Here is a 24,529-nt window from a genome sequence, read left to right as displayed (position 1 = left end):
GGAAAATAGATCTATAGGGAAAGTACATCTGTAACCAGTATAACTGTGTGCAAAATCCCTACAGTAAGTTCAGATTCTGAAGTATACAGTGTATTTTCACAAGCACCCTTTTATACTGTTACAGTTGGTTTCTGTCACTGCAATGGTTCACACGTACAAGTGCAGCTATAATCAACTTCATCTCTCCTTTCTACAAAGATTGTGGCTTTTGCTCAAATGCATCAGGTCTATTGGTGACCACTGAGTGAGGGATGGAAGCATTATAGATGGAAGTTCATGCAGAGAAGAGAGCACCTGCAGAAGATTTTATAATGTTTGTTTTCCACAAGCGCTGCTCAGGTCAACCAGGGAACTGTTTCTGAATTGCTGTTCCCAGATCAGGCTCTTCTTAGCTTGTTGGGCTGCAGAGTGTTGTGTGGTGATATTCTATTTTATTAAAGACAACTTTGTGATTGGATAAATTCCAACAAATATGTTTCCATTGCTGATGAACTCTAAAATTCAGCTAAACAGGATGTAGTGATGAACACTGCAACATTGGCCAAAAGTTTACTATTGCTTTTCATGAAGCCCATATAAATAATCTTAAAATAAACATCTGACAGTCTCCCAACTTCTACCAATCTCCTTTGACAATTGATGGAAACAGGACTGTCTGTAAAGCACAACACTGCATTTTAGGGGGTGGCTATTGTGGTGCATTCTTATTTGAATCAGAGCCATTAGTCGTGGGTTTCTGAGGTTGCTGAGCAGTCAGACATCAACAACTATATTGACCCCAAGTTAGGCAGTAGCTGTAGTGATGTTCTACTTCATGGTCTTAAACCATGACAGAGAAGAGAGTTTAACTGCTGGGCCACAGGGGCAGTTGTGTGCTGCAAGCCAGAGGCTGATCCTGAAGAGGCAAAACAGGTCAGATTCTTGGTGGCTTTCTGAAAATCCAAACAATTAGATCCTGTAACTGGGTGAAGTCCTAGCCTCGGTACTGCATTTACCCCCTGGGATAACGGTGAACCTGGATTCCACCCGTTGCTTGAAACCATTTCAGAAGTGCCACCATTTGATCACTGGCAGAGAGCTCCAGCAAGTGTAAACTGAGCTGCCTGCTTTTTAGTTCAAAAGAAATGTCAAGCAAGGCTCACAGGAGCGCTGTAAAAAGCCATTGGGAAGTCAGAATTCATCAGCAAGAGGACTTTGTGCCGGGTGAAACAGAGCAGCCACCAGCTGAGGTTCACAAACAGCAATGACTGGCTATAGCGCTGCAGTCAGGAGGCAAGGCAAGGTTGAACGTCTCAGGGAGAAGCAAGCAGAAACCTCGTGAGTGTTTCCATGCTCAGCTTGGAGCTGTGCTTGGAGAGGAGGAAGCGGTGCTCTGCACAGAGCAGCACCGAGCTCCACTTAGGACCTTCTTCAACACAGCAGTCCAAGAGATGCTGAGCCATCCCGACAGAGCAGAAGAGAACATGTAGGACTAATGTGATTTTGGGGCAACCCTGCCTACGCCTGGCCAGGACTGAATCCAGTAGGGCCGGGAGTGGAGTAAGCGAGTCCCACAGAAGCAGGTTAGGGGCTGGGAGCAGGCGCCTACCCCAGCGGCAGCCCCAGCACTGAGCCACAGGCAAAGCAGTACCTTGCAGCACCCCGTGATGTCGTGTAGGTCGCTGTGCTCATGTAAACAAGGCTGGTGCGGTGCAGACGGGACGCTACACTTCCTCCTGACAGCACAGTCGCATGTAGCTGGGTTTCTGCCTGAAGAGGTAAGGCTGCTTTTAAGCTCACTCTTTGTGATCTAGAACCAGCATTAACGAGCCTATGCTGTCTCCTATGAAAATGTTGCTCTCCTCCAGCTTTTTCTTAGGGGTTGGCTCTTTCCAGGAGGAGATCTGTGGCATTTTGAGTCTTGAAAAAAATAGCAGCCCTCCATGTGCACCAATCCTCTGTGTGAACACATGGAGGAGTTGAAACAGCGGCTGCATGAAATTGCGCGTGGGCAATTAGTGGTTCTTCGACTATTCTCCTGTGTCATTACTATACACAAAATCCTTCTTTTGCCTGATTTCTCAAGGAATCTATTTTATTTTAAAATTGTATTTGAGAGAAAGGGAAACTTACAAAGCTGTTTTTAATAATGGTGATTTATATTATCATGAAAAGAAGAATCTGTATGCTGCATGTCTTTGTGCCATCCAATGCTCTTTGAGTGAGTTGCAACGGTAGGAAATTAATGCTAGTCAGGGGGACACAACATGACAAAAATAGCAGGAGTGCTTGGACTTGCTTTTGTTAATGAGAATACGGAGACAGTCTTAATTCATAATTCAGACTACAGTCACTGGTCCAGATTAAAACTTAACTTCATGCATTGAAGCTTTCAAACTGCACTTTGGAAAAGATGCTTTACTGATGGGCTTGCATTCACTTGCTCTGGCAGCTTGGCTCTGATGGGAGCCCAGGAAAACAGCACATCTGCAGTGTGGCACTTATAGCAGGATTCATAGTGGGTGGCCCCAGAATCTGAAATTGCTTAAAGCAAGTCAAGGTGAAGGTGAGTCTGACTTACTGAAGGTGAGTCAGTATGTCAAACCCGGCTTGCTGCAGATTTATGTAGGAGAGGGCTTCAGTGGCAGGCTAGAGCAGTAGGATGTGTGAAGGAAGAGTGTGATTTTTGTTCAAGGGCAAGTTTTCTGGTGTCAAGTGAAAGTTCTGGGACCTTGGCTCTGGTGCAAACATCACCATCCATGGGAACTGCACCCATGATGGAAGTCCATCCATACTACAGCCCTTAGCCAGCCTGGAGCAAGTGCTCCAGCAAGGCCACCAGCATCCTGCTCTGTGTGCATGCCCTGCCCTTCAGCTGCCTGAGCCACAGAGGTGAGAATTGGACTAGTGTTGCAAAATGAAAACAACTCGTCACAACGGATCGGAAGCCCAGACCTGCTCTTTGATGTGGAAGAACACCACCGGAAAAAGTACCCTTAACTGTAGAACGTTCCACTTCTGACTGCAGAGGTTTCATACTGAAGTGTGAGTGCAACAACGTGAGACATTCATGGCCATGCAATGAAGGCAGAATGTAGAGGCACTTGTGTCTTAGCCAAATCAGTTAACCTGTCTGCTGATGGACATGCCAGAAAGATCCAGGACTCTGCAATGACATCTCGGTGCTCCTCAGTCCTATAAAGATGAACATTTTTCCTAGAAATGTGACATTTAGTTTCCAAACATTCAGCTGCAAGTAATAATGTGCACACTTGATTATTTCCTTATTGCAACAGCCTCAGAAATAATTATAATGTAAAACCCAGTAATTACATAATAGTGTATTTATTTGCTACCAATATTTTTTTTGAAATTTAGTATTCTGAGAACAATGTTGCAGTAGGAGCTGTCTGTCTGCAATATGTAAGTCAACATCGATAAAATCTGATTGAGCTTTTCAGGCTTCTACCTTTGCTGTATACACATCATGCAGCAAATGACTATTCATCAATTCCAGTGTTACATTTGCTCAGAGTGGTGGGGATGGGACATTACCTGCATTTCCACAGGTTAAGTTTTATAACCTTTTGGTTCAAAGGTTCAAAGCAACTTCCTGATCTCCATCAAAGTGCATCTTTTCAACACTCTTCTACCTGTAAATATCAGCAATGAGGAGTATTCCTGAGAGCATTTTTTTCCCTAATATCAGTTATTCAGAAACACAAGAGCTTTTCAATTTGGAATCACCCTAGAAGATAGCAACATAAACTCATGAGACCATAGTCAAACTTCTGCCTCTCGCCATTCAGATAGCCCTGGTCTTGTTAGGGTTAGAAAAATACCTTAAAGAGGAAGGTAAGGAAATGAAATCTTGATTAACTCTGACACCTTGTGGACAATTAGCAAATGGAGATGAAGGCCAATGGGTAACCTGCCCATGCTGTGGGCTCCACCACCACGGTCTCAAGGCATGCTGCAGCCCAGCCCTGTGCTCATCTGCATGCCTGGACAAGCTTTCTGCAATCAGAAGGTGAAGGCTGAATTCTGGTATCAAGTGTGTGCATTCAGCATCACCCGCATGTTACAGCAGATGCATCCTGAACATGGTGGTTTACCGTAAATGGCTCCATTTAGAGGCCAGTTTGAGTCAGCAGCCTAAACTTGATCATTCTGATTGCTGACCCTACAGTCTGGTCCTTAGCTGTCATATGAAATGCAAATAAGGGTTAACAGTATCTAGGGATCTCAGTAAGCAAACTGACTGTTATGACTCATTTGAACTGAAGAACTCATGTCCACTGGCCGACATTTAAGTGCATCCTTAAAATAGAACATTTTGCAAATGTACCTAATCCTCCATGGTTTCAACGGCCATCAAGCACTTGTGTTTTGGAGGAGTACCGGGCAGTCAGTCTAACCTTGACATCCAAGGGAAACCAGGCAACTTGTACCTTTGGAAATGGCTCTTTAACAGCTTCTTAGCAAAGTGGGAGGTCAGCTGAAGAGACAGAAATTGGATGTAGTAACCAGTGCTCTTACTAGAGACAAGAGCAGCAGATAGCATGTCCAGCTAGAGCTGCAGACAAACCAGATGGAAAGGGAGCACAAACACCCTGAGTGCCAGAAATTCATAGTAGTCTCAAAAAATGGGATGTAACCTGAATTTACTGCCCTGAGAAGCTGAGCCCTGGGTGAACAACCCAGTGCTCAGCTCCATGCCCTGTCCTTTCCCTGTCAGTGTCCTGAGGAGCACCAGAAAAGAGCAACCATCATTGCTTCTCAGGCTGGCGGAGATAAGGCCATGGACCATATGCATCTTTTCCCTGGTTTCTAGCACATTTTGAGCCTCTTCCCTCCTCATGGGCATATTATGGCCTCATGAGAAGATCAAGGCTGTGGTGTCTTAGGTGGAGGGCAGCTGGGAGCATGGAGCAGGGCATCTCATCGCAGAGCTGCCTTGGGTTGAGGGTTACTGGGAGCAAATGGCAGGCCAGAGGGATGCCCTGAAGGGACAAAACCAAACTGGGGGGCACCTGGCCTCCATGTACTCATGCCATCTTGGTGAAGGAAGGCAATTAGACAGTTTCTTGACTGCAGCATTTCTTTGATGTATGGTGCAACTGAAAGATGTAGCCCAGCTGCTACAGCTGGGGTTGCTGCAAGAAATAAACATGTAGACCTTGCATTTTGAAAACTGTGAGAAAGTGAAAGACAAGTTTAAAAAGAAAGTTGGGCTCAGCATCTGTTTGAGGAGCCCTCAGAAGCAGTGGTTAGGTGGCTCATCATCAGCATCAGCCAGAGCCACTGCATCCACAGTGAGGGTGGCCTCTGTGCTGTGCTGGGACCGTGCCATGGTCTGGGCGTTTCTGAGGCCTGAATTATAACCCTTCAGTAGCAGCTTTGAGCAGTGTCTGTATAAGCTGCCAAGTCCAAGCACTGCTATGATTAACAAGCTGAAAAAACAGCTATTTGTGTTCTTTGTCACTTGAGAGCTCTAAACTCTTTTTGTGTAACATGAAGGAAAAAAGCATTAGTAACAGGGTGCAAGTTACTAATATGTACCTACAGAGACACTTCTTCTGGCAAATGCCCCTTGCCAATGGTGCGGGAAATGAGTCAGAAGAAATGAATCAGTGTCTGCAGTGCCACATGAAATAGGCAGCTGATATTCAATTTTAAATGTTCTACTAGACACATGAGGCAATCACTGTAATGACTCTATGGGATAATACCTGATAAAACCAAACTCCTCCTGCCTGTGTTGCCTTACTGAAGACAAGTCCCAGTTACAAAAGCTGATAAAAATATGGCCCAAGAGTTCAACATGTGACATTTTTAGGGATCAGTGTTGGGACCGATCTTGTTCAACATCTTCGTCAGCGACAGTGACAGTGGGATTGAGTGCGCCCTCAGCACGTTTGCTGATGATACCAAGCTGTGTGGTTCGGTTGATATGCTGGAGGGAAGGGATGCCATCCAAAGGGACCTTGACACACTTGTGAGGTGGGCTGATGCCAACGTCATGAAATTCAACCAAGTGCAAGGTCCTGCACCTGGGTTGGGGCAGTCCCAGGCCCAGCTACAGGTTGGGCGGAGAAAAGATTCAGAGCAGCACTGCGGAGAAGGACTTGGGGGCGTTGGTAGATTAGAAACTTAACATGAGCTGGCTTCAATGTGCGCTTGCAGCCCAGAAAGCCAACCATATCCTGGGCTGCATCAAAAGAAGTGTGACCAGCAGGTCAAAGGAGGTGATCCTGCCCCTCTACTCTGCTCTCGTGAGACTCCACTTGCAGCACTGTGTGCAGTTCTGGTGTCCTCAACATAAAAAGGACATGGAGCTGTTGGAACAGGTCCAGAGGAGGGCCACGAGGATGATAAGGGGGCTGGAGCACCTCCCATATGAAGACAGGCTGAGAAAGTTGGGGCTGTTCAGCCTGGAGAAGAGAAGGCTGCGTGGAGACCTCAGAGCAGCCTTCCAGTATCTGAAAGGGGCCTGTAAGGATGCTGGGGAGGGACTCTTCATTAGAGACTGTAGTGATAGGACAAGGGGTAATGGGTTTAAATTTAAACATGGGAAGTTTAGACTAGGTATAAGAAGTTCTTTACAGTGAGGGTGGTGAGGCACTGGAATGGGTTGCCCAAGGAAGTTGTGAATGCTCCATCCCTGGCGGTGTTCAAGGCCAGGTTGGATGGGAGTCTTGCATGACATGGTTTAGTGCAAGGTGTCCCTGCCCATGGGAGGGGCATTGGAACTAGATGATCTTAAGGTCCTTTCCAACCCTAACTATTCTATGATTCTATGATTTTGCCATCCCTACTTGTTTGAATCAAAGGAGAGCCAGAAATTGGTAACATCTAAAACCAAAATTATCTGATGGAAAATAAGAGTTAAACAGAGGCTGCTGGAGTGATGAGAAATGGAAGTTGTGATCAGATGAGGTCTCTGCTTGTGATATTACCTTAAATACATGGCAGCACGCTTCAGGAGTACTGGCTGCATTTACAACAGTCAAACTTCTCAAGCCCACTCCCTGCTACCCTTTTCCACATAGCCTGTACCCATCATGCCAGAGAACGTGGGTCCATGAGGTCCACTGATGGAGTTAGGAGACACACCACCCACACAATACCTAAGGTACAGCTATGATTCAGTGGTTGGCACCCACATTTTACTCTTTGGGCCATGTGGTTGCTCACAGTCAAAAGCTGGGCTGTGGTACACCTTTCTTCCATGTATTCCTCCCATGCTACCCATAGACAAAACCACGTATGGCCTTGAGGAGATGGCCAAAAGGACAGGCAGCTTCTCCTGCTTCTCTATTAGCAATATGGCATAGCTTCACCATTGCTTTTGCACTTGGACAGCCCAGCAAGGGGATTGTCACAACAGGAATGGTCCCCCACCTGTGTGAGTAGTAGGAGACCTCTGAAAGGGCAGCTGTGAAGAAGATAGCAGGATGTTTTATACAGGAAACATTTCCAAACCTCTACTTTATACAGAATAGTAAATAGAAAATGCAAATGTGAATACTGATAACTGTTGCAGTGCCTTTGCTTTTACAGCTCCTATTTTTGTTCTTTACAGGAATGACCCACCCACCCTATACCACAACAGATGTTTCCAGCAGCCCAGTCATGACACACAGCAACCAGACCTGCTTCAGCCACAACATAACGTTCAAAAACAACCTGTATGCCACCACGTACACCCTCATATTCATCCCTGGCCTCCTGGCAAACAGTGCTGCCCTGTGGGTCTTGTGCCGCTTCATCAGCAAGAACAACAAAGCCGTCATTTTCATGATCAACCTGGCCGTGGCTGACCTGGCTCATGTCCTCTCACTGCCATTGAGAATATATTATTACATTAACTCCACGTGGCCTTTTGGGAGATTCCTTTGCTTATTGTGCTTCTACCTGAAGTACCTTAACATGTACGCCAGCATTTGTTTCCTCACCTGTATCAGCATTCAGAGGTATTTCTTCCTTTATCACCCATTCAAAGCCAAGGACTGGAAGCGGCGGTACGATGTAGCCATCAGCGCTGTGGTGTGGCTCTTTGTTGGGGTGGCATGCTTGCCCTTCCCCATCATGCGGAGCTACGGGCTAGCCAAAAACACAAATACCTGCTTTGCAGATCTTCAAGTCCGGCAGATTGAGAGCAAGCTGGCCACCGTGCTGATGATGGGCACGGCAGAGCTCTTTGGCTTCATTGGACCACTCATCATTATTTTATTCTGTACTTGGAAAACAAAAGACTCTCTTCGGGGCTTTCAGATACCACTTCAAAACAGCAGTGAGAGGCGGAAGGCTTTAAGGATGGTTTCCATGTGTGCCATTGTGTTCTGCGTGTGTTTCGCACCATACCACATCAACTTCTTTTTCTACATGTTGGTGAAAGAAAATGTCATTACAGACTGCTTCCTGAGTGCCATCACCCTCTATGCCCAACCCTTTTGCTTAAGTCTTGCAAGTCTGGACTGCTGCTTGGATCCGATCCTGTATTTCTTTATGACTTCAGAGTTTCAGGACCAGATATCAAAGCACAGCAGCATGGTCATCAGGAGTCGGCTCATGAGCAAAGAGAGTGCCTCATCAATTAAGGAATGACAAGAAAGCCAGCTTAAAGGAATGAAGGTATTTCATATGAAATCTAGGACTGTTCCATGATACTTGATTACCAGCTCCACTGTGGAAGATCCTGCAAGTTTATTCAGGAGAGTTTTGTGGCAGTGGAAATCTTTTGGTATACAGAAGATAAAACTCTGTTTAAGACACACATGTAGGAAGCTGAAGAGTGGCCCAGCTGGCACGACTACACTTAGCACTGCGCCACACATGCCTGACCTAGCTGGACTAGAAAAGATACAGGAAGGAGTGAGAAAGCTTTCGCTAGCAAATGGTGGAGACGTCCCAGAAGCTTTTCTTCTGCTTTCCCACCACCATGGCTCTATGATCAGGCCAAAGACCATCCCACATCCACACACGGACATCTGTTGAAGCGTCATCTCTGCTAAAAACACACAATGCATACAAGAACCTAAAAATGGCCAGTAATAACTAATGGCATTATTCTCTCTGCACTCAGTGCTGCAGATGTATGAAGGTTGGCAGCTTGCTTCAGCATGGCAGCCTCGGCTTTCCACTGCCCACTCCTGGCTTTGAGTGCATCCCACTGGCCACCACACTTACCTCTGCTTCGCCTTTCCTGCACTCCCCTCCTGCTCTCATGCATTATTTCCTCCTCACCAAGCTCTAAGTTTGCTCCTTAATTGCTGATACATCCTGTAACTTGCACCTACTGCTGGTGTGAGACCCTCTGCAAGAGAAATTCTCCCAACAGCTCCTCAAAGGCCTTCTCTTGCTTCAAGTAACTTTCTTCCCCTCCAAGCTGCCTGCATTGGCAAGGGTGGCACCCTTGTGCCTTTGGATCCTGAGGAGCAAGACCGCCAGGAGCACGCTACAGATTGGATGCAGCCAGACTCACCATTGATGCAGGTGGATTTGATGATGCTGGTGGTACCATTTAGATCCTCATTCTCTTCCGCATGTGGCTTTCTGGGCCCAGAGTTACCTGCAATGGATCTGCCCAGAAAACCTTGGCTCAACGAGTTCAAGTGACACATCTGAAAAAAGAGAGGTGTTCTTGCCAAGGTGACTTCACTAATACAGCATAGGCTAATTCCTTAAGTAAATTATTGACATTTTTTCTACCAGCTCCTGTCATGATCTTAACATTTACGTTTTTAAAAATCAACTATAAAGATATCAAAAAGCAGTGACAAGAAAGGATGCCATTCACCCCTTAATTTAAATTAGTGATAGGTCTTCGGCCAAGTTCACCCACTTTGTGTAATTTCAAGAGCATCCTTATGGTACCTGGAGATGGTTTTGGTGGAACATATGCACTGATTTATTGCCTTTGAAAACCTGTGTTTTTTCAAAAGGAATGTGTACAGTTCTCTATATCCACCAGTATCTTACATGTTGCTACAAAAATAGAATAAATACCAGAAACACTTGCCAGGTATATATTTTAAATCTAACTACTCAATTCCACTTACTTAGATTTTAACTCAGCCAGAAATTTTCTGCATCTTAATATTTCCCTACTTGGCTGATTTACAATAAAATGGGTAAAAAAGCAAACAATAGCTAGGTTTAAATAAGCATTACACTGGAGTTCCTCGAAAAGCCAGTGAAGACATACTAATTCAATACAACAAGCTCTTGTAATTCTCCTCCCATTTGTGAGAAGATGATTATGGGCTACAGTATGATGAACTTAATCTTAAATGTTTATAAGTGAAAATACCGGAATATGCCTATCTGAAGGAAGTAACTGTCCCAAAGAAAGTATTATTGAAGACTTCTCTAGTTTTCTGGAGACAAAGCTGTAGGGAAGGGAAACAGTCCACCTCCCAGTGAAGTCAGTGGAAATGTTTTCTCTGATTTAACAGGCAGTTTGTTATGCTGGTGATATACACACGTTTACACACTGCAAGAAGTCCCTTAAAAATGTGAGCAAAGGTTGATGCTCAGGTAAACAGTTAAGCATGCAGAATTGTTGCCAATTTAGCAGTTTTCTCATAAGCTAAACACTATATAATATTGTCAGTGAAGGAAACTAGTTTCAATGGTTGTTTTGAGGATTTTTACAGACCTTGATCAGCTAGCATGTGACTGGGAGCTGTTTACTGTGATTTCTTTCTCATAAAATTCTCCATTTGTCAGGTGAATGCAAGCCGGAGGCACTGTTATGGTAACTATGTAGCTTGTTCTACATTTTTCTTTCCAAAACCTGATGCTTAAAAAATAAACGCATTTTTTCAAATGTAAGCTGAGTTTCATAGTTATCACTTATGGGATCAGCTCCTCCTTGAATCAGAGAGTTCAAGTGATAGAGTGCATCAACTTTTAATATTCTTAAACAGATTTTTTCTTGCTTGCTTGTCTACAGAAAGGTTTTCACCCCAATCTAATATGACTGGTGTTTATATATTTTTTTTAAAACTATAACACATTAGATTTAGAGGTACTTTGGTGAAATGTCCTCCATAGGAATAAGTGTGCTGTGGGTGGTGCATGACCAGGTGTGGATGAGTGACTGCTATCCTCTTACCTGCCAGCAGTACTGCAGAAACCACCTCTATCTCTTTCAACAGTCATTTCACAAATCCAAATCTATACGGCTTAAAAAAAGCACATCACTGATGACAAGATTGGTAAAGCAGAAATGGGTTACTATAGTCCCCTACATAATGAAAGTTATAAAACATCATGGGAATACCTGCTCCAGCATCTGAATGCCCAAAGAGCAATGGCAGCTCTCCCACCCTTAACAATGAATTTGGTGGCTCCATGAGGGATAACATTCCCCATCACCATGATGGCATTCTCAAGCACCCTGGCTGCTCATGTTCTCCCCCTGTCTTCCTGCCTCATTCTCTGAACTCCCTTAGACGCCCCTAGAATGGTCTTTTTTACATAATGAGCCCTAGCCTTTGTGGAAATGACACACACAACACTTTCAGCCTTTCAAGTCAAGCCACTTTGATGTGCAGGAGATGAGACAAAGTCTAATGGTCTCTACTAGTGTGTGAGAAAGTGCACTGGTTTTGGCTGGGATAGAGTTAAGTCAGCTGTGTGGTGCATCATTACCGGATGGGGTTTAACCACGACAGAAAGTTAGATGAGATGGTCATGATGGTGAGCTGGCCTAGAAAGCAACAACACAAAATAGAAGAGATCTGAAAGCATGTAGAATATCAAAGATCAACAGTTTGGTCTCCACAAACCCATATGTGAAACTCAAAGCCATGGGATCGGGTGGGTGGGGAGTAGTCTTGGTCATGAGTGCCATCTTCTTTGCACGAGATGTATTCCTTGAATCTTCGGAAAAGGGCCCTCAGGTCAAGGTGCTTGTCCTCATACCAATGGTCTGGTTTCTTATTACTAGTAATAAAAACATAACGTGTGGAAAATTCAACATTCCAACATTGCTTCAAGTCCTCCAAAACCTCAGCAGTGTGTCTCAAGAGAAGAATAGACAAATCCAGTGTTAGTGTTGAGGAGGACAGTATTTCATCTGCCTTCATGACTGAGAAGTGCTGGATCCAACACAAGATGTGGGGCTGCAGGTACTGGCTTTGCATGCCAGCGGTATCACACTTTCAAAGGCACAGTGTGCCTGGCTCCAGTTCCTGTAATTCACCCCATTTCCTGTGACCATAAACCATGGAATTATTTCCCCTTGTCAAAATAATAAACATGATATTGCTCCTGGGTTATCTCTTGTGCTGGTCACACTGCCCAGGCTCACCAGCTATAAAGAGACATCTTCAACCTTCTTGAGCAGACACAAAAATAAAGTCTTTGGACCAACTTGAGATATTCTATGACTTTAACAGACATGCCACAGGAAGACAGAAGTTAACCAAATCAAGAGGCTGGGTACACCTATGCAGATTTGTGAAGGATGGATCTGAAGGGCTCCACTGACACCCGGTGTGAAGCAACCCTGTGTCAAGCCTCATCCCAAAGGGAAGTTCTCAGGATAGAAACATGTTGAGGTCTTCAAGCCACCTGCACTGACAGCAGTGCATGTCCCCTGATGGCACAGCCCTGGGCAAAACCACAACATGACATATTCCTCCTCTAGCACAAGAGCCATTCACTAGGTAGCAAAAGAAAATGTGTTTCTTTGCAGTGCCAGCAAATGGCCACCCCTTCTTAACTGGTATCAGAGGTCTGGTAGTTCCTCTCCTGCTCGAGAAAGGGCCCTCCTGTGCTTGACATCAAATGTACGTGGAAAGAAACCCCATGGGATTTAACCTTTTTGTAGCCTCATGTTCTGAGCTGCAGGAACTTACTAGTACCTCAGCTTCATTTTCTTTCCTTAAATGAAATTACTCACTCTCTACACACAGAAAAATACTAAATATGCTGTAAATGCAGGATAACAGCTCAACAACATGAAAACTCTTAATTGCATTTAAAAGATTTCAGAGATATTACTGGTGCATTTTGACCAAAAATGCTGCATCTGTGGATTACACAGGACCTTAGCCCGAAAAGATAGGACCAACAATTATTTGCTATAAAAATAAATCAAAGCTTCCTGAAAATGCTGCCCTGTAGAGAACACTGTGCAGTAGCAAGAGGGTCTATGTGCCACAGGACACCAGGGACTGTCCCAGCCCCACAGGCCATATGCCAACAGCTCCAATCAAGCTGCAGCAAGTCTCTGCACAAGGGTGAGTTGCTCTGTGTGAGCAAGACCTCCCCCTCCTGAATGGCCTACTGTTTTTCACACATCCTTCAGGTGCATCCTGTCAGATATTTCTAAGTGCTGAGTGCTTAAAGAGATGCTGATCATATGCATTTGGCCTTCTCCCCACAGGATACCAGGCTAAAGGTGAAGACAACCTTTATCTGGAAGCCTTAGATAAAGCCTCACAGCTATTTAAAAATTCCTTTGTCTTCTGCTTTTGAAAGTAGAAGATTACATGTGTAAAATACATGTTTGGTGTCAGTAATGAACCAGAAGAGCAGAAACACTAAACAAAAATGTGCTTGTAGTTGAAAGAAGAACAAAAAAGTTGATTAATATATGTAGAAGGAAGAAGCTTGAGGCTTGTCAATCCATCAGCCTTTCACAACCAGGACCATCGCAACCTTCTGCAAAATTACTCCAAAAAGCCAACGAGCAGAGGAAGGACTCAACGTGGTTATGAACCCTGAGGTGCAAGTATGACTCTCCCCATGGTCTGACATCCACTGACCTGCAGCCCTGCTGTAAACACGTTCCTAATAATAGGGCTCGGAGGTAGCTGGATATGGTGCTGGATGTGTGCTGTGGACACAGAACTAGGATGTCCTAGGCAGGATATCCTGATATGACAGCCACTCTGGGATAAACCTTTAACACAATGCCAGCCTCTCTTCTGTGAATGTTTTGCAAACACACAAGCACTCTGCTTTCTTCCAAGGATCACATCAGCTGCTGAAAAAGATGCACGGGAAGAAAACCTGGAATGATAAATTGCTCCTGCATCTTCCAGATCGCTTTGCTCTCAGCTGAGAGGCATGGGGATTCACAGGTACCTAGCTGCTAGCAGGCTGCGTTTACATGATGGATAAGTAAGTGGTAATGAAGAAGCCCATAAATAGGTCTACGAAGGGTGGTATATAAACTGCATATAAACTGGTCTTGCCTTTGCCTTCATGAGGATGTTGACCAATGGATTTAAGTAACCGCATTTCCACTGACCACAGGACAGTTCAGGTCCAGGATTCTCTTCTCCCTACACTACTGTCATGAAGCACCACTTCACGGCATGGGAGCTCGCTCAGGTCCCCATGGTCAGCATCACTGCCAGCCCAGACAAACCCTGGCAACTACACAGCCAGCAGCACCAACGGGCTCAGATGCTGTGGGAAAAGCTGCTTGCTTGATCCCAGACCCTGAGCATGCGACTTGTTCTACAATAAAGAAAGATTATAGTAGCTTCCCTCTTTCGTTTCTCTTCCATAGTTATGTTTCTGCTAATTTTGTGGGGTCATAGCACCAATTAGAGAAACTAGATGAGTAGAGCAAGAACAGTTGTATTGATACCTTACCTACAGTAAGAACGGGAAAGATGCCAACAGCCATATTGTCTTCACAAGCCCAGGGCTGTAAGAGGGGACACTATGTATCAGGTAAAAATTGTTCAACTGGAAATGAGGCAGGTCATAAGAAGTTACACTGCAATATATGCCTGCCAGTTTGCAGCAGTACAGAAAGAAGGTGGTCATGCTTAGCAGGCAATAAAAGATCTGAAAATTATATATACACACATATATATATGGGAAAGGAATTAAAGGAAGCAAAAAGAAAAAATAAATCGGGAATGATGCACGTTATATTTTGTGGTTAGTTTTTGGTATTTTTAAACAATAGTATTTTGGGAAAATCTCCACCTTAAACCATTATATTATTTCAGAAATAAAGCCCAAACCCTTAGCTTTAGTCTTGATAGTCTGAGGCTAACCAAACTTCCAAGAAAATAAAGGAAAATTACTACCTTCCAGTAATTTGCACTGGCACAGGTTTCAGTTTTCCTTTAGCAAGTTCTTATTCGAAGATTTTTGCTTCTGTATTTTATAGTTTTTAGCAAGAAACTGTGGATAAAAGCAGAAGCAGCTGGACCGAAGGACAGCATCACCTAACATAACTTCTGTGCGAGAAAAAAAATCCATGTCCAATGTCTCTATCACACGGCACTTGAATCAAATGATGTCATCGCCTTCCCAGTTGTTTTAACGTCATTAGCTCTACACATTTTGCGTGGTGAAGAGAAACAAAATACAGGATTTCCTGTTCTGCTACCACTCTACTGGGCTGCAGATGTCGGCAGGATTCCAGTGCTCTGAAAACATGTGGAAGTTTAACAAGGAGTCGCTGGGGCTGGGATTGCTGCGAGAATTGGTAGGAAATAAAAGCAGAAAGCTCGCTCCTCCTGCTCTCTAGCATGGATGTCATCCCCCCGAAGGATGGGAGTCACGGGAAGGTAAGCTGGATTTTGCTGTGCGCTTTCTTCAGTAGATAGACGCTATCGCAGTTTTGAGCAACATTACCTATTAGTTTTTCTAGCTCTTCCTCAAGAGATCTTATCAGGCAAAAGCTGGAGCAACATCCGCAGCAGCTTCTGTCTGTGCCCATGTACTTCTGCCTCACTCGGCTCTGAGGGGTGGGTGAGTGGAGCTCAGTGCATTCGGGCAGGCTGCTGTGTGCGGCAGTACATGGGGAAAGCTGGCTTTATCCAAAATACTTCAATTTTGACATTACTGACAGAAGCTGCCATAACTGACGAGCTCTGTTTACGCATTTCCTATTAGTGCCTAGATTAAACAAACAAGATTATTGCTTAAAACACGAGTTCCAGAAAGCCTCCGCTACCTCAAATCAGAACCTTATTTCAAGCCAAAAGTGTATTTTTATTTCCTGAACTGCTTTTCTCTCCAGCATCCCTGGCCTGGGCAGGGTTGAAGGGAGGCAGCTCTGCCCCACTCCCCCAGCCCTGGGGCTCTCCCAGGCATGCCTGGAGCACTGCTTTAGGCTGATTTGTCCAACCAACCCATGGAAAAGATGAGGATGAGCTTTGCCAGTGGATTTGGAAGCAGTAAATGCGGTACCGCAGCAATGTAGGGCTGGGTGGGGCGCAGAGTGATTCAGAATAGCCAGGCAATGTCCCATACTGACAGCCACATATGCCTTCAGGAACAGATACTGCTAACACACTCAGAAAAAGAAATACGGGTGTTTTAATAGCTGCCTTAACCACCTAATTAATTGCAAAGTTAACTGATGTTTAATGAATTGTAGTGCTAGATCCACAACCTGTGGTCTTACTCCTTTGGCAATGATATTGGTCTCCCCTCTCTAATTTCAGTGTGCAGCTGGGTAAAACTCAGCTTTGCCACCTAAAAAGCCACCCCTCTCCTCCCCAAGTCCTGCCCATGTATATCTGAGCATGGATGAAAGAGGAAAACAATCAAGGAATGGCAGGGAGTATTTAATATATAAAGTTGCTGAATAAAACCCCTGCCAAAGCCCATGGGAACATCTCTGCCCTGACACCGGCATCACCAACAGCACGACGCTGAGGGAGCTGGAGGGGCTAGGGGCAAGTTGCAGATGGGAAGGGAAGCAAAAACTGGAAAACAATAATAAATACAAAAATCAACCCTTTCAGGAAGTGCTGCAGTGAATGGGCACTGGCCTGAACCCAGAGCAACAGTGGCTCAGAGGGAGCTCCACATAAGAACCAAAAGTGTCACATACCAGGAGTAACACCCGGCTCTCTTAGTGAGGAACAGGCACTACTGCACTCCCAGGGAAAGCCAGCAAGGAGGCCCCTCGTGGTCATGCCTACAGGGACACAGATTAGGATTTGGGACGAGACACATGGCAGGGAGGAGATAGTGGGACAGGGACACCAGGTGCTCTAATCCTTCCCACAAGCCCAGACCAGCAAATGCCACCTCTGTCACTGGCAGATCATGACAAAAGCTGGGAGTAGCTACATTCCCAGTTTTTCCCCTCCCCATTTTCTGCAGGGATATAAAGAAAAGTTGTCCTTCTGTTTTTTTCCGCAGGGTTAAACAGACTCTGTGCAAAGGGCACCAGCTAAGAGCAGGGCCAGTGCTGAGCATGAGCCCCTCATGATTTTCAGGCAGGTGAGGATTGCATGGGGATGCTGCACAGACCTAATAGTTTTGTTTGCCAGTGTCCCCTTGTGACAGATGTCTCTGCTCCTCTGCCTTGTCCCAGCTTGGTGGAGAAATCAGAAACCTCTGACCTGGGGCTGCCAGCTCAAGCCAGAAGGAGCTCGAGCCCAGCAGCCACCAGGGTTTCACTTCAGACTTGCTTTTTTGCAGCCAAACCCTGGAGAAATAAGCAAATGGGAGAAGGCAGTTTGGGAAGGGCTCAGTTCAGAAAACAGGGGGTCTGCACAGAAACGCAGGGAAATGCATCAGTACTGCAGGCAGTGGGCAGCCAGCTGGGAGGCAGTGCCTATATTTTATATAGATATATGTATGTGTGTGTACATAAATGTGGAATCTCCCTCCTGAAACTGAAAATGCTGCAATCCCTCTGGAGAGCTGCTTAGGTGAGGAGTAGCAGGGTAGAGGAGCCTTCACCCTGCACTTCAAAGCAATGCTGGGCTCTGCCAGCTGGTCCCTGAGTGCAGGCAATGAGCATTCAGAAATCCATTGCCATGGCAAATGCCAGGCTCAGGGCTGTGGGAAACAGCACCACTGGCTGCTTCTCAATTAAATACCACTGTTAAGGGGCTCAGTGGCAACAGGAATAGGTGCTCAGGGCTCTGCCAGATCAGGCTCTGGTCTCCAGAGGGGAAGGGGAGGCTGCTCAGCACTTTGTAGGCAGCTACAGACTGTTTCCAAGGGAAAACTGCACTGGTTTGATGCAGATGATGCCCTTGGTTTGTAATCTGCTGCTGCAGAACCACCTCTTCCCAAAAGAGCAGACGATTTCCCCTGAGCTCTGCTCACAAATAGCAGAATCCATCACCTGTCTGGAGAGCTGCACAAGTACCTGTGAACTCCCCATGACCCACTAATACCCTCAGCTGGCTGGATGAGGTGAAATGGGCAAATGGATGAAAAGAATTTCTACTGTAACTCAAAGGCAGGTGTATTTATCTTCCTTCATGTCCTGAACTGTTGCTGGAGGATAATTTCTGTTGCTACAACACGATGCCTGCACAATGTGCCATGAGTGCCGGAATTGAGTTAGCAGGACCAGCAGAGCAGCTGGCATGTGTTTGGCCAGCTATTAGCTTATAAATCCAGCCTTAAATCTGGAGCCAGAGCTCCAATAGATCTGTCTGCACCTCTTCCACTGGCCTCTGCTCCGGTCAGCTGCCTGCCAGCGCCATCATTTGCTGATGCTAATAATTGCCCTCGCTGCTGATTATATCAGATCTCTGCATGGATCAAAAAAGACAGTATTGAGATCCATTTAAAGTCCCTATTTACAGCCCCACTAAAATTGCTTGTAACATAGAGAGCACCAATTTAATGGGAGACAGAAAATTACATGTAATAAACATGGTCCTGAAAAACCCCCAGGGAGCTGAAGTAGCATTCTGGCATTAGCAATAAAAAGATTAATGTTACGAGCTCAATTGCAATGTCACTAATTGTGGCATTGCCTTAGAGGGTGGCAGGCTATGAAATCCTGCCAAGCACATTCAAAAAGAGCTGTGTGGAAGATGCCCGGAATTGCTGACTGTAAGTGGGGTCTGGCTCTACACCCTTTCCAGCACATACCCCGTCTTGCACATACACCTGCACACACACTGTACACATACCTACACACAACTTACTCTTCTATACTGAAGTGCATTTACTCCATGTGGGAAAATACTGGGGGTTTTGGCTTTACAGAATCTGGTTTTACTCCTTACAGAAACTCTCTACCTGCCTTAATCGCCCCATGAGCAAAGAGAATCAGCTGAGATGGCAAGCAACACATCCTTCAGGAACTGTACCGATCCCCAGATGTCCTTTCAGTCCACCCTATATGCCACCACATACACCCTCATATTCATCCCTGGCCTCCTGGCAAACAGTGCTGCCCTGTGGGTCTTGTGCCGCTTCATCAGCAAGAAGAGCAAAGCTGTCATTTTCATGATCAACCTGGCTGTAGCTGACCTGGCTCACGTCCTCTCACTGCCCTTACGAATGTATTACTACATAAACCACAGCTGGCCATTTGGAAGCTTTCTGTGCCAGGTGTGCTTCTACTTGAAGTATCTCAACATGTACGCCAGCATTTGCTTCCTCACCTGCATCAGCATCCAGCGGTACCTCTTCCTCCTGCATCCCTTCAAAGCCAATGACTGGAAGCGGCGGTACGACACAGCCATCAGTGCTGCTGTCTGGCTCTTTGTTGGGGCAGCGTGTTTACCCCTGCTTGTAGTCAGGAGCCCAGCCTTGTCCAACAGCATAAACACATGCTTCTCAGACCTGGGGGTGAAGCAGCTGAGCCCAGGAGCCTCCATTGCACTGGTGACAGTAGCAGAGCTGTTTGGGTTTGTCATCCCCTTCAGCATCATTGCCTGCTGCACTTGGAAGATGTGGCAGTCCCTGCGGGAGGGTCCAACTCATCTGCAAAACACCAGTGAGAAACAGAAGGCTTTGCGCATGGTCTTGATGTGCGCGGCCGTCTTCTTCATCTGCTTCACCCCCTACCACATCATCTTTCCTTTCTTCATGATGGTGATAGAGAACATCATCCAGGACTGTGCTATTCACAGGAGCACATTCCGCTTCCACCCCATCTCCCTCTGCCTGGCGAGCCTCAACTGCTGCCTGGATCCGGTCCTCTACTACTTCATGACCTCTGAGTTCCAGGACCATCTGCTTCGCCACAGCTGTGTCACCCTGCGAGCTTGGTTCACACACCGTGGGAACCTCTCCATCGCCGAAACCGGCCATGACATTCGCATGAAAAGAAACCTTCCACGCCTCAAGTTTTTGTCTCTTCCCAAGTTCTTTGGCCGAATAAACAGCATGGAAATCCCTGCCAGGCCACCTGACGAGCTTCTGCTGGAGTCTATCTCTTGAAGAACGTAAGCCAATTTCTGTCCCTGTAGGTGTTTCTCATAGCTTGGGTGAAGATTGTGTTAGGTCTCCAAATATGTCAAGTTACCCTTGTGTGCAACAGATGCCAGGATCTGACGTAGAAGGACATTTTAATGCAAAAGACTTGCTGGTTTAGTTGTTGCTGCTGAGGGCTGTTTGTCTCACATAGTTCTCTGATGTGATGTTAAAGTACCCAAAACAGTTGTCATGATGCCAGTAATTCTCCTGTGCTGAACTGCAGCCAAGTTCGGGTCCCTCGTTTCTCTTGTGTGAGTGCTTCTACATATTTGCCATTTCTGAAAATCCTTCTGAATCCTGAGTTGTAAGCAGGCAGCTCAGCCTCAGCACAGCTTGGGCAGGTAGCACTGGGGGAGTTTTGGACCCCATCTGCAGATACCTGTGGCCCACGATGACTTAAAACATGCTCTGTGCTCACACAAGGCTCTAGATCAGGACAGTTCATTATCTCCATCTAAACTGAACCTCTTCTTATTGCAAAAATATCAATCACCTGGACCTAATCCAGGCTGTAATGCTATAACTTTACCAACATATATCAAGCAAAGAGTATTAACCTATATCCACATTAGTGTTGAAAGGAGTTTTCAAACAAACCAGGCTCAGCTCCCACTACTGAAAAAGACACCCAGAGCCAAGCAAGGGAGTCTGCCTGGCTCCTGGGAGTTATGGGATGCTCAACTGATCATGGGGAAATGAATACTTGGAAGACAGACAGTGACTGGATATGCCATGGAAAAAAGAGGAAGGATGAAGGACGTCTCCCAGAGTACATTTACTTGCAGAGACCCAGGGCAAGCCACAGAAGGGAGGACTAGTAGTTGGTGTTGCCATGTCTTGTGTTGTTATTAGGAGTCTTGTGTTATTTGGCATTTTGCTAAAGCCTGTGGTTGACAGATTAAGATGTTATCCAAGCCTCTCAGTTTTGCTTTAAAAACCAAAAAAGGTCCCAGCCTTCAGTGGGTACTGAGAAAAGTTTACAAAACTGACCCAAATGCATCCTTAAAGCTTCAAACTTGGGAGGAAATAAAATGATCTCAACACATATTTTAGCATCATGGGTATTACTTTAAGTGCTTGTAAATAGTCTCATTAGTCACCAGGTCTGCTCTCAGAGCAATGACACAGTCTGCAGAGGGGGACGCTCCAGTTTGGGACTCAGGGGCCCTGTTGCCACTGTGGCCCCTCACACAGCGGCCAGGGTTGGGGCTGTGGGGTTTGCTCCTTGTGGGTTAAGGCATTGATGGCTGCAATGCCAAAAACCCCTCAGGGAATTACATAAGTAAACATAGGCAGAGGGGGTTTGATTGAGAACAGCTTTGCCGATAATTGGATGCACATTTCTAACCCATGCAGCATTTCTGGGAAGCATGGAGCAGGCGGCGGTTTACTCTCACATTGCCAAGGCTGGTCTTAGATGAGAAGAGATCCAGACAACCTGGAAGAATTTGCTTTGGTGCTTACAATGTGCCAGAGACAGGCAAAAAACACGCTGTCCTGCAGCTCGCTCTGTCCCAAATCAACTCCTCCACACAAAAGAAAAAAAAAAAAAAGGATAATAAAAGGACACATTTTCCTTGTTTGCTTGTGGGCGGAGAAGAAGCTTTTAGGACTGAAAAAACCCAGCAGTGTGCCCAGGCAAAACAGGAAACCTAAGCAAAACCTCTCCGATGCCGTGGCTGGCAAGACGTGGCTGCGGGCAGCTGCCACAGACAGGACAAGTCAAACCACCAGCACCTTAACTGGGAGCATGGTTTTATCCTGCTAGTCTGTCGGGAATGGGACAACCCTGAGTAGCTGTGGTTGACACCCAGGTAGCCCTCAATAACCACAGCTAGATATTTAGAAGTCCTGCTGACTGACTGCAAAGCCCATTATTGCAGCACCAGCTCCAGGTTTCCCAGTGGTTCCAGTTACCACTGGCATCTTGCCAGCTTGTTTTCAGATTGCACAGCATTTCTGAAATTTCTGCAACGTAACTTCCCCCTTCCAAAAAGAAAACAGGAAAGAGAAAGCAAACCAAAACTCTCACTAATCTGTCACATAGAAGCATAACCTCAACCCTTACTCTGGCTGCCCCTGCTGCTTCCGGGCCTTGAAGCACCACAGGTTGCATTGGAAATACAGCAGAAAAATCCCTTCCTGGGTTAGATGCACTGGATAGCAAGGATTTTGCTGGCTTTTATGCAAACCAAACCCTGAGGGAATATCCTTTTCCAGTGCAGACCGGTGCTTTCTGCCCTTCGGAGGCCACAAGATGCCTGCCAGCCCTCCTGTTTTATCACAGTCCACCAAGTTCCACTACCACAAACACCCTGGCTAGGTGCTGGGATCCAAACTGCAGGGATTTGGGGTCAGCAGGAGCCTGGATGCTGCAGAGGGGGATGCATACGGGCAGGGATGCTGCTGGTCCCTGGTGCTGAGATGAGAGTGATCAGGAGTTGTGGGGGCAGTAGGTCAGAGTGGGCTGGGGGATGTCTGGCTCTATGCTGAAGATTTGCTTTGCCTTGACCGAGGTGTGAACCAACTTCTTAAAAGGGAAAAACTCATGTCTGAAGAGCAGTAGAGCAAGGGACTGGGAGCTGCCATATGGGGAAGAGAGGGCAGGGTGAATGAAGAGCTTTTCAGGATTTCTTTCTCAAAGCAAAGAGCAGCAAAGCCAACAGCTCAGCTGGACCTCTGCCAGCACCCATGACATCCATGCACCCTGAGCTTTTCACATGCAATTAATTATTCTATATGGCTTAATCCTTTATAGCTGGCTGTAACTAGAACTGCTTAGTTGCTTTTATATGTGTGTGTCCATCCATATACACATACACCTCTGCACACACACTACACTTACATATACATTAAATTATGCAGTACTTGGGCATATCCAAGACGACATGTCTTGTGCACAACACTTCCTAAGGCGCCGCAAGGAAAGAGGGAAGGTTGCTTTTCTCTTTGCTAAAAATACCCTTTTCCTCCCTCCGTGACCACATGCTTCCAGTCCAGCCCTAGCAAAGTGACTTTGCCTCTGGAAAACCACTCATCCTCAGCTCCTGGTGGGACTCGCACCACCTACCCAGTAGCAAGACTCAGCCTCTCATGATCTTTGGCACAGTGCTAATAGCCACCACTGCTGGCAACAAGCTGCTCCTCCATCCACCCACCAAGAGAGGGGGAAGTGCTGGGCCTGGCAAAGGAACACACCAACAACTTCAATTCTGACTACAACCTAAATGCACTGAAAGTGAATTTTGCTCCTTTAAACCAAGCTGAGCCAGGGAGCGGTTTTCCAGACAGTCATGATTTCAGACCTAAGTCCAATTTTTGGATTCACAGGCTCAGCCAGCAACACCCTGTGAAGCCCAAGTCACTGGTGTTAAAGGGGACAGCACCATTTGAGAGACCCAGGGCTCTCCATCAGTCCCTTGTGCACTGCAGGGTCCTGTTCACAGCACAAGGGAAAGGGTTTAGGGAACTCTGTGCCAGTGCCATGTTCAGCACCGTAAGGGTTAGGTCTCCCCAGAGAAACAGTCAAAGCCTCAACTTTGCAGCAGTCAGCAAGTCCTTTCCAGCAGGAATTGTCATGCTAATCTCTCAGTCTCTCTCCTCTTAACAGGGGTTTTTTTTTAGTTTCTAAAGAAAAATTCCCTGCTGTAGGCAGATGGGGCAGGCACTGAGGCTGGGGAGGAAAATCCAGGATGACTGTATGGCTGCACCCCTGGCTTGTGTGAGCCACACTGATGCTGAGAGCTGTGGGCAAGAACCTGGCACAGCAGCTGGGCCATGTCCCTGCTCCCCCTTTGCAAACATGCTCCTGCCCAGTGCATGCTCTTCCCTGTGTCCTCCTGGGTGATCACCGAGCAAAGTGTCACCAGACATGCAGAGAGAAAACATGCAACCTATTCACAGGAATTGTTTCCATTAAGGGCTGCCAGGGCAGACCAGAAAGACCTCAGCTGGTTTTGTCTGAGGATCTCCTACAAGGTCATGAACCACAAGCTTAGATGAGATGAAGATTTCCAATTTTTCCAAGACAAAAATGTAAGTACAAGTCAAACTATAATAAATACAAAGAAAAACGTAAGTATTGGATAACATTTTCTATATACTGTAAAATAATTGCTTTGTGATTTGGTGCCCAGCTTCAAGTTCTCCTGATTTTTGCTGGTCTCATCTCTGGCAGGTTTGGGGAGGGTCTGACCAGTGCTGCCACCATGCACCCCATGCCAGGGGATGGCATTCAGCTGCCGGGAAAGGTGAGCAAGGGAAGGCACCCTGGGGTTCCAATCCATGCGCCCTGAGAGAAGGGGCCATGCTGACACTGCTGCATGCAACAGCTCCTGGAGTGACAGGAAACAGGATGGATGCTGGCAGTGATGTG

The 24,529-nt window shown here is 46.1% G+C and overlaps 2 protein-coding genes across 2 annotated transcripts; both read left to right on the top strand.

The window, feature by feature from the left end:
• Nucleotides 1–1,623: 1,623 nt before the first annotated feature.
• On the top strand, nucleotides 1,624–8,646 carry LOC115613198 (putative P2Y purinoceptor 10). Its single transcript, XM_030498355.1, has 2 exons — nucleotides 1,624–1,757; nucleotides 7,565–8,646. The coding sequence occupies exon 2, from the start codon at nucleotides 7,567–7,569 to the stop codon at nucleotides 8,587–8,589; it is 1,023 nt and encodes a 340-aa protein (XP_030354215.1). The 5' UTR covers nucleotides 1,624–1,757; nucleotides 7,565–7,566; the 3' UTR covers nucleotides 8,590–8,646.
• Nucleotides 8,647–15,342: 6,696 nt separating this feature from the next.
• LOC115613277 (putative P2Y purinoceptor 10) lies at nucleotides 15,343–21,201 on the top strand. The gene is made up of 2 exons (XM_030498537.1): nucleotides 15,343–15,533; nucleotides 18,959–21,201. Exon 2 carries the CDS (start codon nucleotides 19,009–19,011, stop codon nucleotides 20,116–20,118), a length of 1,110 nt encoding a protein of 369 aa, XP_030354397.1. The 5' UTR covers nucleotides 15,343–15,533; nucleotides 18,959–19,008; the 3' UTR covers nucleotides 20,119–21,201.
• Nucleotides 21,202–24,529: the final 3,328 nt, after the last annotated feature.

The sequence above is a fragment of the Strigops habroptila genome, chromosome 9 (genome assembly GCF_004027225.2).
Source record: "Strigops habroptila isolate Jane chromosome 9, bStrHab1.2.pri, whole genome shotgun sequence".
Taxonomy (NCBI): Eukaryota; Metazoa; Chordata; class Aves; order Psittaciformes; family Psittacidae; genus Strigops; species Strigops habroptila.
This window is presented reverse-complemented; position numbering and strand designations above follow the sequence as displayed.

Coding starts and splice junctions, on each gene's coding strand:
- LOC115613277 (XM_030498537.1), top strand. CDS start 19,009: ATGGCAAGCAACACATCCTTCAGGAACTGTACCGATCCCCAGATGTCC.
- LOC115613198 (XM_030498355.1), top strand. CDS start 7,567: ATGACCCACCCACCCTATACCACAACAGATGTTTCCAGCAGCCCAGTC.